A 15239-nucleotide genomic window follows, 5' to 3' on the forward strand; every position below is an offset into this window, starting at 1 on the left:
GGTGTGATCATAGAAAAGCCAATCCCACTACGACGCTGACGCAGTCGCAAGGAATGTGCTTCTACAACCAGAAGAGATTCGCATGCGGGGACTGGAGCTGGACCAGTTTCGCCCACCAGTGCAACTATGAATACCGGACTGGCGAGACGTGTGGCATGAGACTTGTAAACATGACGGAGTTTGAAGCCTCGAAATGCCGTCTTTGCGAGAAGATCGAGACGAAGTATCGCCGCCGCAGCGCGGAAATGGAACGATTGGAACGCTGGAGGCGCGAGGGAGGCAACCTGGTGGCGTCCATGGCCAAGTCACAGAATATCATCAAGGAACTCGACAGAGAAATCTGCCAGCTTCAGAATGAACGGGAGAGTCGACGGAATGCACTATCCTGAGAGGCGAGTTGTGGAGCGGGGGTGGTGCAGACATCAGAAGCATCATCATCCGCAGGAAAAGCTGCATCTTCATTGTATGATTGGGCGCTTGTTTCCATTGCAATTTGATGACGATTTTGTTTCCTTTTCTTTCTGCCTTTCGTGAATGACATCTTGTGGGAATGTCAAACATCTCAACCCCGCTGTGTTTTGAATTGCAACGGGCACGCCAAATCGCTGGAGAGCCCAGGAGACGGAGTGGATGGCCAAGGAAGGGGGTTTCAGAGGAATTGTCACATAATAAGTTTCAAAAGCAATCTCTTCCAATGGCGTTTTTCTTTCTGTGTTATGTTTCATATTCGTCCCGCTTCCTCATTGAAGAATTGTCCCTTGTAAGCGCCCTTCGCACCGACGAGCGGGTCGCCCAAGTAATAGTCGACCCCAAGTCGGCGCCTATTGTAAAGGACGGGCGGTAAACCCGTGCTGAGCTCTTTCTCATTGTTTTCTGCATCAAACTGTTGCACATATCAAGTCTTCTGGCCCATTGGCGGAAAGCAGAACGAAGTCAGAGAAGGGAGACGCGGAGGAGGCATGTCGCAGCAGAGCAATAGTCCGGAGTAGTGGGTCGCGCACTCCGCGTCGATCGACGATCTGGAGGGCGCCACGTGAGTCTCTGGCGGTCACGTGGATGCGCAGCCATTGTTGACATTGTTCGACGACAATTATGGTGATCAGCTTTGAGTATTCTCTTATGATTTCTTCAATATCGACAAAAATTGGCGTTGGTACACACCTTCGCTCTTTGTCGTATTACTCCGCTGCAATTGTCGGAAACCTGGCCCACCAAGCATTGGACTTTGTGCGATGTCCCATCGTCCACATCGTCCAGAGCACAAGCTCGCGTAGGGAGCCGGCAAATGCAAGTTTTGCTGGCGGGTGTCACTAAAAGGATATATTGATTCCTGGCAACTTTTGAATGGGGATTGAAACCCGCATTCCTGGTGGAAGAAAGATTGTCTAAAGACGGGCTCTTTGATGGCGTAGACCAGAATTCAAGAAGCCTAGGTTTTCTCTGAAGCTTTATCAGAGTCTACCTAGCAATGTAAATTTTACCGCCGACGGGAGAAATTAAACGTACGTGGATCCATTGACAAGGATTCATCGACCTGGAATTCTCAGATGGACTAGTTGTGAGCAAGCAACAGGCGATAAATGCGATCATTTGTTGCAATTGAGGCTGTCATTGACTGCCACGTCACTACTAACAGACGCGCTCCAGTTGATACGTCTATAGAAGGTTCATGCCTTGATCTATCCAGACTTCGCGGGATATATCTCAGCAAATGATCCTCGCTGTAGACGTCGATGAATACAATTTATTTTGGTAGCATGCTAAATAGTTCACCTCTCAGACTGCAAGGGAGGGAGGCTCTGATCCAGACATTACATCTCGAAATCGCGAACGATACGAGGGGCGGAAACAGAAATTTTCATTGCACTTCGTCTATCCAGTTTCAGTCTCTTCTTCCTTGGCCAGGCCGTGTTGTCTCAGCAAGGCGTCGATTTCCTCAGCGCCCCAGAGGTGGTGGTAGATCCTCCCATCCTTGGTCTTTCCCACGGTTGCAAACTCAACTGCAGAGGAGCACCTATCAGCATCTCGAGCCAACATAAGGGAAAGGGTGGCACAAGAGGGAGGGTGGCATCACTCACTCTTCTCACTACTCAGATTCGTTGAATCCATCGTCTTGCTCAAGATCTTCACCGCCAAGGCACATGCCTCCTTCAGATCACAATCCTCCTTATAATCCTGCTTCAGAAGGCTCTGAGCAGCTGCGTTGTTGGCGCCAACGCTGGTAGCCTTCCATCCTCCGTAGTTACCACTGGGATTGCTCTGGTACAATTGAAACTGCCGATGCGGGTCATATCCGGCGTAGATGAACGATACACCGAAGGGTCGGAGACCGCCATGTTGGGTGTATCCCTGCTTCAGATCGCATAGACGACGGACAAGCTGCTCACACGGGATCTCTTCATTGTAGGTGAGAAGATATCGCTGAGCGGCCTGGCGGGCGTAGTTGATGAGAATGTTGGCGTCTGCAGTCATGCCGGCGACAGCGCATATCATGTTGCTGTTGCCAGATCAGTCACACAGTGCAAGCTTAACGCTTTACCAAATATACATACTCGTTTATTATGTAAAGCTTCTCGGCGGACGTATCCTGCTCCAGCAGCTTGCTGGTGACCTTCTTCTCTGCAGCAAGAACGATCCCATCCTTCGCGAGAATTCCTAGAGCTGTTCCGGCGTGCGAGATGGCTTCGAGAGCATACTCAACCTGGTAGAGACGCCCTTCAGGCGAGAAGATTGTAGTCTGTCACCGACAGCGAGGTCCCAAGATTAGCTCAAGCTTGCAACAAGGGAAGGACAGGGCGACAATACCCTTGAATCGTAACGCCTCGACATAATGCAAACCCCTTTTCAGTAACTGAGGATAGAAAATGAGAGTCCCAGCCTTAACAGCCAGGGCGTGGTACCAAGGAATGTGGTGTAGGGCAGAAGAGTTGGCCGAGAGCAAGCTGGACCTTGTAATCGCTGTGCTGCTGAGCTTTGGACGGGCCAGGCAACTCGGTGTCGCGCGTCCCGCCCAGCGCCGGCCAAGGTCGGCCCCGTCCAGATCTCCAGCTGACCCGCGCCATACAAAAATAATGTCATAGATCAGAGCTCCTGCACCCGCCGCATCGCCGTTCCACCACTGCAACGCATATCTGGGTTTCAGTCGCAATTGGCCTCGACGACATTCTCTGGCTTGGATTGCTCTGCAATAAGGGATGCTCAAGTCTACCTACACTCCTCCGCCTCCGTTACCTCCAGGCTGGACGGAGCATAGAGCTCCTTCAGGTCAGTTTAAGCTTCCTTTTTATCGGCGTCTTGTTTTCACCGCTGACGGCGCTCTTTAGGTCATTTATACTATTACAACGCTGAGACTAAGCAATCAACCTATACGAGGCCAACCGCACAGACGACTGCACCTGAACCGCCACCAGCCCCCGCTCAAACAGTCCCTGCCTATGCGCCCAGCAATCTTCCGCCGTTCTCCTCTACACCATATGGACCGTCTGAATTTGGTCCTGGAGGCGCGTATCATGGCGCAGGTCCACATGTTCAAGGCCGTGGCGACAGAGACTATCACGACCGCAGACACCGGCAACCGGAGGATAGGCCCAAGTCTAAACACCCAATTCCAGGCTGTGAGCCCTGGCTCTTAGTGAAGACAAAGTTGGGACGCCGATTTGTACATAATCCCGAGACAAACGAGAGTTATTGGAAATTTCCCGAGCATGTGTTAAAGGCTGTGGTGGAATTCGATCGGATTGAACGGGAAAAGAGAGAAAGGAGAGAACGTGGCGAAGAGGAAGAAGAACAAAAACCACAAGCTCCAGACACAGAGGGAAGACAGCGCCGAGCGTCTGCCGAGCGACAAGCAGAAGCCGCAGAAGCAGACACGGCTGCACATGGTGAAGAAAGCGATGAATACGAAGAGGTTGAGGTTACAGATAGCGAAGCGGAGGAAGAGCACTCGAGCAAAAGACTCCGGACTGAGAGTGAAGGGCCTGGTGAAGATCAGCCAATCGAGTTCAATGAAGAGGACATTGAATATCAGCTTGCCGCCATGGGTGAGGAATACGGTTTAGACCCTGGCGAGTATGGTGAGCCTGGCGAGGAGGGATGGGAAGAAGGTGCAGAGGGACTTCCATTGACGGACGAGGATGCCACGGCGCTTTTCCGAGACTTACTCGACGATTACCAGATCAACCCATTCACGACCTGGGAGAAAGTTATCGAGGAGGGTCGTATCATTGACGACAGCAGATATACTGTCCTGCCCAACATGAAAAGGAGACGCGAGGTGTGGTCGGCCTGGAGCCGTGACCGTATCCAAGAACTTAAGGAGCGCAAGGAAAAGGAGGAGAAAAAGGACCCCAGGATCAAGTATCTTGAGTTCCTGCAGGAGCACGCTACACCAAAACTTTACTGGCCTGAGTTCAAGCGCAAGTACCGGAAAGAGCCCGAGATGAAGAATACGCAGCTATCTGACAAGGATCGTGAAAAATATTACCGGGAGCACATTTCGCGCTTAAAACTTCCCGAGAGCACCAGAAAATCGGACCTCTCAGCGCTGCTGAAATCCGTTCCGTTGCAGCAATTGAATCGATCCTCGAACGTTGCAGCTCTCCCACCCATGATTCTGACCGATATCCGATACATATCTCTGCCACCAAAAATCCGTGACCCGCTCATCGAGGCATACATTTCCACCCTACCACCTCCTCCAGAGGAACAGCCCGGCGATCTCTCGGTTGAGGAGCAGGAAGAGCGCGAACGAAAGAGACAGGAGCGGGAAAGGCGCGAAAAGGCTCTCGCAGAGCGAGAACGACAGGTCCAGGAGGAGAAACGGCGGCAGAGAAGCGACCTCAGGCGCGGAAAGAATCTGCTGCGACAGGGGGAGGCCGAGTTGGAGCAGGCGATGAAGATCAGTGGCAAGGAAGGTCTCAAGAGCTACATGGAATTGGATGAGGGGAGACCAAAAGGAGGAGGAGCCAGGCAAAGAGTGAACCCCGAATTTTGATATGACCTCACGTTGTACTGTATGTATATGAAAGGGAAAGCGGTTATGTGCTGCAATACGATATATATAATAATGAAATACGAAACGATAAACACGATTGAGAACAAATTCAAAGATTATCCCTCCTTTTTCTCATTAAGTTTTTAATATTCCAAGAATGGTAACAACGGGTACCTAAGTTAAGGGGTATCAATAGTGTACATATATAGAGAGCACGGTACATAGAAGAATCCCCGAACTGGAAGCCAGAAACCTCATTATTGCTTCGTTTTTTTTCCCGTTCCGCCCCCCCTCCATCCCTAATACCTCTCTCTGATAACCCTTTAGATTTTGGAATGGTGAAAAAAAAATATCCAGGACAAAAGCATGATCGTTACCACATAGAATAACTATCGGAACCTCCAGTCATCCCAGTCCTCATCTTCCTCTTCCTCTTCGCTCTCCTCATTCTGCTGCTTGGTTTCTGTCGATTCTTCTTCTTCTGGGGCAGCCGCATCGATATCGACGTGCTGATCCTCCTCCAATTGTCGTTTTCTGATCTCCTCACGCTTCTCCTTCAATCGCTTCACTCGCTCTTCCAACTGCTCCATCTCATCGAATTCCTCCTCGAGATGACGCGCAGCGTCCTCTTTCTCTCCCTCAACGTCCGCCTCTCGGGCCCTGGCGAGTTCTTCTTTCTCTTTGCGTTGTCGTTCCTCCAGTTCCTTTGCAGAAACGGGCGCGGCGGAAATCGTGGCAGGTGCCATAGCGGCTTCAGGAACTTGCGGGACGCGAGTGGGCGCGACAACTTCGCGTTCGAAGGCAGCCCATTCGTCTTCGTCGATTGTTTGAGAACCATTCGTGGCTAGTGCTGAAGAGGCAGGCACCTGGGCTTCTGACGGAGCTGCTGTCGGTCCACTCACGTCATTTCCTGCTTCTTCTGCTTCTTCGTCCTCGGGAGGAAGTTCAGGCCCGGCTTCTTCCTCGTCGAGAGCCTCTCGTTCTCGCTCCTCATTCTCTGGCAGATTTGATTTGGGTGCCTGAGAGGGCTTGGCTTCTGCAGAAGGCGTCACAGGACTCGGCCCAGCGGCTCGCGACTTTTTGCGCACGGCGTCATCGATGGATTCGATCTTTCGTTTCTTGGTAAGTCGAGTTCCTGTACTCCCTGTCTGGGGTGCGGCTCCACGCGCGGCAAGCTCGTTGCGAAGAAGGGATCGGACGTCTGCCATAGTCGCAGGTAAATATTCCTTGGAAAGTATGCTTAGGAAAAGAAAAGTGGAAAAGTAGTGACCAAGAAGTGTGTAGGAAGTTAGATCGTCCCTTTGTTGAACTAGGTGCTCAGCTCCTGCACCGAGAAGCGCGCGCTATGACGAGATGCAGCTGTGTGGCGCATTAGTAATTACTGTTCTGGGAGCCAAGTGTGGCTGGTGCATTTCTCCGCATCGGGCGATGTCACGTGTGCGCCGCGCTAACCCGTCTGGTCACGCCTGCGACTTAAATTCCATCTCCTTCAACATCATTCTGTCCCTCCTTCCATCCACGCCAACAACCGACATTGCATTTTGCTGTGCACAGCGCTACTGTCGCACTACTTCCTTCAGTTTCCGGGTTGTTCTCGCATAGCTTCTTCAACCCCGCTGTTGTAGAGGCGCCATCTGGGCTTCTGACCCAACGCCACCTTAGAACGCCAAGATTTGACCTTCGCGTGACTAAGGAAAGGCGGTGTTTCGCATCTGGAGCGCGACGTGGGTACGAGCACCAGCAGTCAACGCGTGGATAGCTCGCAGAAAACGTGTTGAAGAAGTAATCTTCGTGTACGCTGGAGTTACCATACCACGTCCAGGCTTCCGATTTGTGTATTTTAGCAACCCGATGTCGTAGAGAGACCGTTGGTTAGCGCGCGCATCCCGCTCAAACCAACTGTCTGATATTACAACGGGTCGTAGAACTTTGCAGTACCATTGCGTTTCTGTTATTACACATCCACCATGACTGGTAAGCCGTCTTTTGTCTTTTTGTCCCGCACGCCCAGGGGCGTTCCATGGGGAACGATCAGTTCCGCTGGTGGCGCTACTTGGGTGGGCATGAATTCGTTATCTACTGGAAAATGATGCTGACCACGTGAAAACAGAGGAGCCTCGAAGGTCAGGACGCGCCACGAAGGGCCAACACAAGAACCTCGACTTGCTCCAGGAGGTTCCGACCAAGAAGACCAAGGCCAAGGCCCAGCCGAAAGAAAAGCCGCCGAAACCTTCCGTGGAACCCACACCGGCCCCGAGCGAGGAAGAAGAGATCATTCGATGTATCTGTGGCGAATATGAGGAAGAAGAAGACATTGAACGTGATATGATCTGTTGCGATAAGTGCTCGGCATGGCAGCACAACGATTGCATGGGACTTACCTTCGCAAAGGGCGAGGAGCCGGCGGAATACTTCTGTGAGATATGCAAGCCCGAGAACCACCAAGTTCTCCTGGAGAAGATTGCTCGTGGGGAGAAGCCTTGGGAGGAGGCTGCCAGGCGCAGGCAGCAGGAAGTCGAGGAGAAGAAGGCTGCCCGACGGAGGAAAGGCAGGAAGGGCAAGAGAGGCGGTGCCAGGCAGAGCGATGCTACTAAGGTCGAGGGGAACAAGGAGGTTGTTCCACCCACTCCTGCTCCTCCGGCCGCCGCTCCTGCTGCAGCACAGACGCCTGTTCAAGAAAACAAAACTGTCGTGACGAGCGAGCCTCCGCCATCGAGCACGCAGAAGCGCAAGTTTGATGAACACCAAGAGTCGACAGTACCCGAAGCGGTGAGTTACGATAATTGCCCGCCACGCATACAAGACATGGCTAATATACGTGTCCAGGGTCCCAAGCAGAAGCAGCAAAGAGTGTCAGTCCAGGGCAATAAGGTGGCGGATCAGGATAAACGGGCGTCTCCCGCGCAGGCCCGGAAAGGAAGCACTGCTGAACCCACGCCTCGTCAAGGCTCCGTCACGGAGAAAGCAACGGCCGAGGTCGCAGGGACTCCGGAGGAGATTGGAAACGCGGCTCGGAGGAGTTGTGCCAATGCCCTAGTCAAGCTCTTTGTAGATCAGATTCATGAGGCCCAGAAGCAAGGCACCTACCAGCTACCAGAAGGCAAATCAGTGGAGGATGTCGCACGGCCGCTTGGTCTCTCGATCGAGCATGCCATGTATCTGAATATATGCGGCGGAACTGGAGAACCCAATGAACCCTATAAGTCACAACTGCGGACGATCCTGTTCAACGTAAAGAAGAATACTTCTCTACGGGATCGCCTGCTCGTAGGTAGCCTGGCTCCTAATACCCTGTCTACAATGAGCACCCAGGACATGGCAAGTGAGGAACTGCAGCAGAAGGATGCGGAGATCAAGAGGGAGGCCGAGAAACAGCATATCATCGTGCAAGAACAAGGGCCTCGCATCCGACGGACACACAAGGGCGAGGAATTGGTTGAGGACGACAACCAGGCCGTCGCATCCGAATCCATCTTCTCGTCCGCCGCGGCTCGTCGTGCCGTCCTCGAGGCGGATGGACATTCTCCGAGCACCGCCGGTGCTGCACGCAGTGTCAGCCCTAAAGTCCAGCGACCACCTGAATTCGGCGAGGCAAAGGCGTCCGAGACCAGAACTGCGACCGACTTCAACGGCACCGCTCGTGCTCACTCTCCCGATGGCACTGGTGATCAACTGTTCCCTGAAGCACCGGTACATCTCCATCAGCCTCTGCCCACGGGCAAGGTGCAGGCTGATGAAGAGATCGACAAGCTTTTGAAGGATGAGGATGCAGAGTCGCCACCGTACTCGCCCAAGGAATACGAGAGTGGCATAATCTGGCGTGGGAGAGTGTCCATGCACCCTGTGGCAGAGTTCACGTCCTCTGCCAGACATGTCGGAGGCGCTGATCTCAGTGGAAGAATCCCATGGAGCCAGCTGGTGCCCCCAACGCTGCTGGTTGACGGACGGATCGACATCCAGCTGGCCGGCAACTACCTCTGCGGCCTGCGGTTCAGCAGCTCGACCGACGTGACGGTGCTCTCGATGAGCGCGCCAGACTCACCTGCCGAACGAGCTCAGTTCGACAAGCTGTTCAACTATTTCGTGGACCGCAAACGGTACGGCGTCGTCGGGAAGCATCCATTGCCGGCCGTCAAGGACACGTACATTATTCCCATCGAGGCCGGTGCTAGCAAGAAACCCGAGTTCATCGAGCTGCTGGAGAACAACTCGATTGAAGACCCGACCCCGGACCGGATCTTGCTGGCGGTGTTTGTGGTCAAGACCAGCGAGATTATTACCTCCAACTCGCCTTCTGAGCAGCAACCGACCCCATCGCATCCCAGCCAGAACAACCACGCCATGGCCGCCGCAAGTCCCTTAACCTCCACGCCGCTCCCACAGCACGCCCAATACACCAACCCGGCGGTCAAGCCAGCATCGCAAGCATCTCCTGCGCCGTCGACTCTCGCTGGCTCTCCTCATCCTCCATATAACAATGCTGTTCAGTCGCAACCACCACAACAACCGGGCTATCCTACTGCTGCAGCCCAATACCCGCAGTACCAGTCTCAACAATCCCCTCCTGCTCCACAGCAGGTGCAGCAACCTCATCTGCAACAGCTGCAACAGCCACAACCACAGCCGCAGCCACAGCAGCAGCTACAGCAGCAGCCTCAGCAGCAACAACAACCCCAAGCACCACTGGTAGGAGCCGCAGCAGCTGCCCACGTCCTTGGACCGCAAGCCAAGGCGCCCGCGATCGAGCAACTTCTGCAGATGGCGCCAAATGCGGACGTCGCCCAGCTTAGTGTCGTCCGAGACATCCTGGCGCGCAATCCCGCGGCAGCGAACGACTACGAGCAGTTGATGCAGGCGATCATGCAAGCTGGACAGCGGTCTGGATAGGTGGTGAATCCACACTCTTCTTTTGAGACTGAGAACTCGCGATGAAGGAGAAACTCTCTCGAGACAGTTCAGCTGTCTACCTGAGGTTAGGTAGGCAAGGGCCTAGCCTGGTTGGAAGGGGGAAAAAAAAGAAAAAAAAAAGACCTAACTGGCATGGAAACGGAAACGGGAATTTTTTTTAATATTATATGTGTGTATGTACTTTGCGCGCGTGTCCGTGGCGTGTGTCCGTGGCGTGTGGTTGTGTTTGTGGGTGTGGTTGTGCTTGAGCTTGTGATTTACATGTAACCCTCAGTTCTCTCAGTCTGTTTCAGGGCGCGTGATCGGTATCTTTTTTACTCCCATTTTCTTTCTTCCTTCCTTTCTATCTCTCCCCTTTTTCTTTCTTCCTATTTTATCCTTTCTTTTTTCGCCTTTTCCTTTTTACTACTTTTTTATTATCTGTGTCTGATATGCGTGTACATAATACCACTGTTAGTCTGCTACGGTATTCTGTATTGATTATATGATATTATATTATAGTAGTTTTGATTCATTTCATTTCGTTTCATTGAGTCATTTTTTTAATACTTCATTTTTTATTCCCTCTTTTTCCCCTTTCCCGTAATACTCCGTAATAATAAGTAGGTGCATGAATAACTTGTGGTTCCTCGTAACAATTAAACACACAGACAGATCAGGGATATGAAACGAGAAAAAGAAACCCTCTGAAAGCAACAAGAAACAAACGCCTGCGCTATGCAAGTAGAGGTACAGATACAAAAATAGGACGACAGAAAGAAGGGAAGGAAAGATCACCACCTCCCTCCTCCCTTTTTCCTGTATCCACCACCTCCTGACCGATATCCTCGTCCGCCACCGCCTCCACCACCTCGTCCACCCCAGCCGCCTTCATCGCCGTATCCACCGTCATCATGCCTGGCTGGCGGCGGCCTTCCTTTCAGCTCCTCGCTCAGCTTCTTATACGTCTTGCGCATGTCAGAGTATCCCATGTGCATCTTCCCGTAGAAGTGATCCGCCAGCCGGCGATCATTGTCGAGTCGACTCAGATAGGCACCGCAAACGTCGCAGACTTGCAGCTTCTGGTGGCCCGACGGGCCGGACGTGTCAGCAAGGTTTTTGAGCTCGCGCTCGCAGGACTCTTTCTGGTGTTTGGCTGTGCGGATCTTGAACAGCTCGTTATAAGCCTGGGAGACGCAGCCCATCTCGCCCAGGACAGAGACCTCGAGCAGGCCCGTGTTAATCGTCTTGGTGAGCTCCGAGATTTGTTTCAGCTGGTCGCGAGGGGGCAAGGTTAGCCAGATGGTAACAAAAAAAAAGTAGATCTAGATGAAAGGAGCATACCAGATTGTTCGTCTGCCGGATCTCGTCCGGCGTCTTTTCCAGTCGTCGCTGCGCGGCCTCGATGCGCCGATCGCACTCGTCAATGTACTTTTGCATGTCGCGCAGGTAGTCGTACTCGAACCCCCATTTGGCCTTTTCGCTCGGCGAAGCGGCTTCGTACTCGGCCTTCAGGCCCTCGCTGTGGACCTTCGGACAGGGGCCCAGGTCTTGCTTGGTGTTGGTGAACTGGTCGTGCGGACACGTGCCCACGAGGTATGAGCGACAGACCTTGGGATCAGTGATGGAGAGCTGCGCGTTGCGGGAGGCGGCACCAGTGCCCATGAGCTGGTCCGCTGAAGGCGAAAAACGATCAGTTCACATTCCTCGCATTGACATGAAATGTCTATACAGCAAGCAAGAGGGGAGAGGGATCTGCGGGGAGAAAGAACATACCTCCCATGAGCTGCTCCAGCAGCTTTCTCTGTTCGGCCGCCATGGCGCCTGGAGTCTAGTCGGGACTAAGCTAGCAAATCTCAGCCCTGATGCGACGACAGGGAATGAGGATTGGCTACCAAAGGGAGATCTCTGGTGTTCTGGCGTCGACGGAGGTGTATAAAAGCCGTTTCGCTGCAGTTCAGCTTGACGGCGCTAGTGGCGGCAGCGCCTGTGCAGCCAATCAGAAGCTGCGGTGTATAGCTCTGAGATACAGCAAGTACTGCACTCTAGATAAGATACCAACCAATTCCAGAATTGATATATTTCAGAATTGTATTATTACTTTATTCGTACTTTTCTCTATCAGGCTCTTTCAGACTCTGCTGGCATTCTTGCCTGCGCAGGTGGCTGTCTTATACTGCTGTCCAGGCTAGCCCGATCGGGAGACCCGCAGATCGGCGTCCGCATCTGCAACGCTGGCCGGAGCAATCTAGACAGTAAACCATCTCAGCAAGGCAGCTTGCTGTGCTTGATTCCAGCAGGCCAACGACGGTGGAGCCACCACTGCTACGTCCCCAAGAAGCATGCCGGCATGACGCTCCTCCTCTTCGCCGTCCTTTGCGTCCTCCTGGCATCGCTGTCCGGCCGCACCCACGCAGCATCCGACTACCATGAGCGCCTCGACCTTCAGCCTCTGCCCGGCTCGTCGCTGCTAGCTTCGTTCAATTTCCGCAGCAATTCGTCCGTCTCGTCGTTCGAGAAGCAGCATTTCCGCTATTTCCCCCGCTCGCTAGGCCAGATTTTGCAGCATGCTCACACCAAGGAGCTCCATCTGCGCTTCTCCACCGGGCGCTGGGATGCGGAGAGCTGGGGCACCAGACCGTGGAATGGGTACAAGGAGGGAGCTACAGGGGTAGAGCTGTGGGCATGGATTGACGCACCGTCCGAGGATGAGTACGTCTGTTTCCCCCATGCTTCCAGGAACCATGCGTCCTAAACTTGGTCTTTCAGGGCTTTTGCGAAATGGGTCACTCTGACACAGTCCCTCTCGGGCTTGTTCTGCGCATCTCTAAATTTCATTGATTCCACTCGCACCACGCGGCCAGTCGTCTCATTCGAACCCGTTGGGGATCATGCTCCCTCCGACCAGCTGCACCTCCTGCATGGCACCCTCCCGGGAGAAGTCGTCTGTACGGAGAACCTCACTCCGTTTCTGAAGATGCTCCCATGCAAGGGGAAAGCGGGAATCTCGAGTCTTTTTGATGGACACAAGCTGTTTGATGCGTCGTGGCAAAGCATGTCCATCGATGTGCGGCCGACGTGCCCGCCCGGTGAGCCAGAATGCTTGGTTGAGATTGAGCAGACGGTCGATATGGTGCTGGACATTGACCGGTCTAAGCGACCACGGGGTATGAACCTTCTCAAGACTCTTTTGACCTCTATGTCTTCTATATGTATGGTCACTGACGACCTCCAGACAACCCGATTCCGCGGCCGGTTCCCGCCGATCAGCTGGTGTGTGATCCATCCAAGCCGTACCACTCTGACGACACATGCTTTCCGTTGGAGAAAAAGGCCGAAAAAGGGTGGACTCTGACTGAGGTCTTTGGCCGTCCTGTCAAAGGGCAATGTCTGTCGGATGACGAAGGAGCAGGAGACAAAGTCATCTGCCTAAAGGTGCCTCATGAGAGGAACGTCTTTGTTACTACGGAAGCCTTCGAAGTGAAGAATCCAGACGGTGTCTCCAGATGCTTCAGCCTCATCAGCTCCAACGATTTCGACCTGGTTCTTCCCGAGGAGGAAGTGCAGACCAAGGTGCCTCTGGAGCAGCCGGTCCTGCATGCGGAGCGGACCATCATCGGCCACGGGCAGGAGCGTGGCGGAATGCGGGTGATTCTGAGGAATCCTTCGAGCAGCAAGGCAGTGGACTTTATCTACTTTGAGTCGCTGCCGTGGTTCATGCGTCCCTATCTGCACACGCTGCAGGCGACGGTCATCGGCAACGACGGGGTTCCCAGACAGGCGCCGGTGTCGGCCATCATCAAGGACATTTTCTACCGGCCGGCTGTTGATCGCCAGAGGGGCACGCAGCTCGAGCTGGTGTTGTCGGTACCGGCCGATTCGACCGTGACGCTAATCTATGATATTGAGAAGACTATCCTGCGGTACACAGAGTATCCCCCGGACGCCAATCGGGGGTTCAACGTGGCGCCGGCTATCATCCGGCTTCTGGACCAGGAGGGGCCCCCCCGTCTACCTGCGCACGACCAGTCTGCTCCTCCCGTTGCCGACGCCGGACTTCAGCATGCCATACAACGTGATCATCCTGACGAGCACGGTGATGGCGCTGGGGTTTGGAAGCATCTTCAATCTGCTAGTGCGCCGGTTTGTGCCTGCTGACGAGCCGGCATTGCGGACATACAGTCTCAAGGCGAAGCTCTTGAGCCGGTTGATAGCGGCACGAGATCGATTTGGGAAGGCGGCGAAGACGGAGTGATAGATACCAGAGCTAGTAGAGATGGATACCCTTGATTGAAGCTTGAATATATATGTACAGTAGAAAGTATACCTGATAATGACAACCAATATTCGTCTCATCCAAACATTTCCCATATATTTTCTCTTCGCTAAGCACCACGTCCATACTTCGTCGCCCTGTGCAAGAAAGAAGAAAAAAGAAAAAGGCAATCAGCACTATCCACAAAACCCCAGAAAGGGAAGTCAACTAACCTCTCCCAAGCATCCTTAATAAAATTCGCCCCAGGCAAATTCTGCGGACAACCGGGGGTATGATACATAAAACTATGATCCTCCGACGCACAGGTCTCTTCACCGGATTCCGTCGTCGCCTTCTCATAGCCCGCCGCGCGCTCGAACTGATGCGCCGAATGGTACTCGGCAGCGTGCTTCTGCTCCTGCAAGCCGAGGAAGTTCCCGAACGAGGCCGCTGGGTTGGGCATCGGCGCGTGGCCCAGGCCCTGGCTGGGATTCGGCGAGCCTGTCCCTCCGCCCTTGTGGAAGCCTTTGTCGCCCCAGCCTGAGCCGCCGCCGGCGTTGTTGGCGGGCGTGGGCACGGCGCTGGCGCCTCCGGCTGTGGAGGTTGTTGGGTGGTTGCCGACGTCTTCGCCGGTCGTTGGGGAGGTCGGGTTTGACATGGTGGAGTGTATGTATGTAATGTACGCAGTGATAGTAGAGTTGATGCGGAGGGGAGATGATCGATCTAGAGGGTTGATTGCGTGGATTTGATCAGTAGAGGTTGACAGTCAGTAGGTCATTATCAGACAATAAATATATAATAATATAATCTTATAAACTTAATAACGAAATCGAAAAAGCCAGAGGATATACAGAATAGATGTCTTAAATCATGAAGGTTATTTATTACTCACCTGGGAGAACTATATTATATCGTTAATATCGCCAAGAGATTCGTTCGATAATAGATAATCTACTATCGAAATGGAATGATGACATTAATTTAATTTAATCACTATCTTTCGTTTCTGGCTTCTACTTGTTTTGGAAGATAGAACGCTGGCCGATGATATCACCGTGAGCAAACAACCGATAGGATAGGATGGACTCCGCATTGCCACTGCGT

At 53.1% G+C, this 15239-nt stretch overlaps 7 protein-coding genes across 7 annotated transcripts; 3 read left to right on the forward strand and 4 right to left on the reverse strand.

The window, feature by feature from the left end:
* Window positions 1-1872: 1872 nt before the first annotated feature.
* Window positions 1873-2829, reverse strand: T310_4417 (Proteasome endopeptidase complex; the record flags this gene model as incomplete). Its single annotated transcript, XM_013472704.1, has 4 exons — window positions 1873-2000; window positions 2079-2497; window positions 2553-2737; window positions 2806-2829. 4 exons carry the CDS (start codon window positions 2827-2829, stop codon window positions 1873-1875), a joined length of 756 nt encoding a protein of 251 aa, XP_013328158.1.
* A 365-nt stretch (window positions 2830-3194) lies between these two features.
* T310_4418 (Uncharacterized protein) lies at window positions 3195-4993 on the forward strand (the record flags this gene model as incomplete). The annotated part of the gene is made up of 2 exons (XM_013472705.1): window positions 3195-3264; window positions 3324-4993. The coding sequence occupies 2 exons, from the start codon at window positions 3195-3197 to the stop codon at window positions 4991-4993; spliced, it is 1740 nt and encodes a 579-aa protein (XP_013328159.1).
* Window positions 4994-5382: 389 nt separating this feature from the next.
* Window positions 5383-6201, reverse strand: T310_4419 (uncharacterized protein; the record flags this gene model as incomplete). The annotated part of the gene is made up of 1 exon (XM_013472706.1): window positions 5383-6201. The coding sequence occupies one exon, from the start codon at window positions 6199-6201 to the stop codon at window positions 5383-5385; it is 819 nt and encodes a 272-aa protein (XP_013328160.1).
* A 759-nt stretch (window positions 6202-6960) lies between these two features.
* On the forward strand, window positions 6961-9880 carry T310_4420 (uncharacterized protein; the record flags this gene model as incomplete). The annotated part of the gene is made up of 3 exons (XM_013472707.1): window positions 6961-6967; window positions 7104-7762; window positions 7820-9880. 3 exons carry the CDS (start codon window positions 6961-6963, stop codon window positions 9878-9880), a joined length of 2727 nt encoding a protein of 908 aa, XP_013328161.1.
* Window positions 9881-10674: 794 nt separating this feature from the next.
* T310_4421 (U1 snRNP splicing complex subunit (Luc7)) lies at window positions 10675-11699 on the reverse strand (the record flags this gene model as incomplete). Its single annotated transcript, XM_013472708.1, has 3 exons — window positions 10675-11205; window positions 11492-11556; window positions 11657-11699. The coding sequence occupies 3 exons, from the start codon at window positions 11697-11699 to the stop codon at window positions 10675-10677; spliced, it is 639 nt and encodes a 212-aa protein (XP_013328162.1).
* Window positions 11700-12230: 531 nt separating this feature from the next.
* T310_4422 (GPI transamidase component Gpi16) lies at window positions 12231-14038 on the forward strand (the record flags this gene model as incomplete). Its single annotated transcript, XM_013472709.1, has 3 exons — window positions 12231-12592; window positions 12650-13092; window positions 13224-14038. The coding sequence occupies 3 exons, from the start codon at window positions 12231-12233 to the stop codon at window positions 14036-14038; spliced, it is 1620 nt and encodes a 539-aa protein (XP_013328163.1).
* Window positions 14039-14265: 227 nt separating this feature from the next.
* Window positions 14266-14793, reverse strand: T310_4423 (uncharacterized protein; the record flags this gene model as incomplete). Its single annotated transcript, XM_013472710.1, has 2 exons — window positions 14266-14293; window positions 14369-14793. The coding sequence occupies 2 exons, from the start codon at window positions 14791-14793 to the stop codon at window positions 14266-14268; spliced, it is 453 nt and encodes a 150-aa protein (XP_013328164.1).
* Window positions 14794-15239: the final 446 nt, after the last annotated feature.

This window comes from Rasamsonia emersonii (assembly GCF_000968595.1).
Source record: "Rasamsonia emersonii CBS 393.64 chromosome Unknown ctg1118621760112, whole genome shotgun sequence".
NCBI classification, from domain to species: domain Eukaryota; kingdom Fungi; phylum Ascomycota; class Eurotiomycetes; order Eurotiales; family Trichocomaceae; genus Rasamsonia; species Rasamsonia emersonii.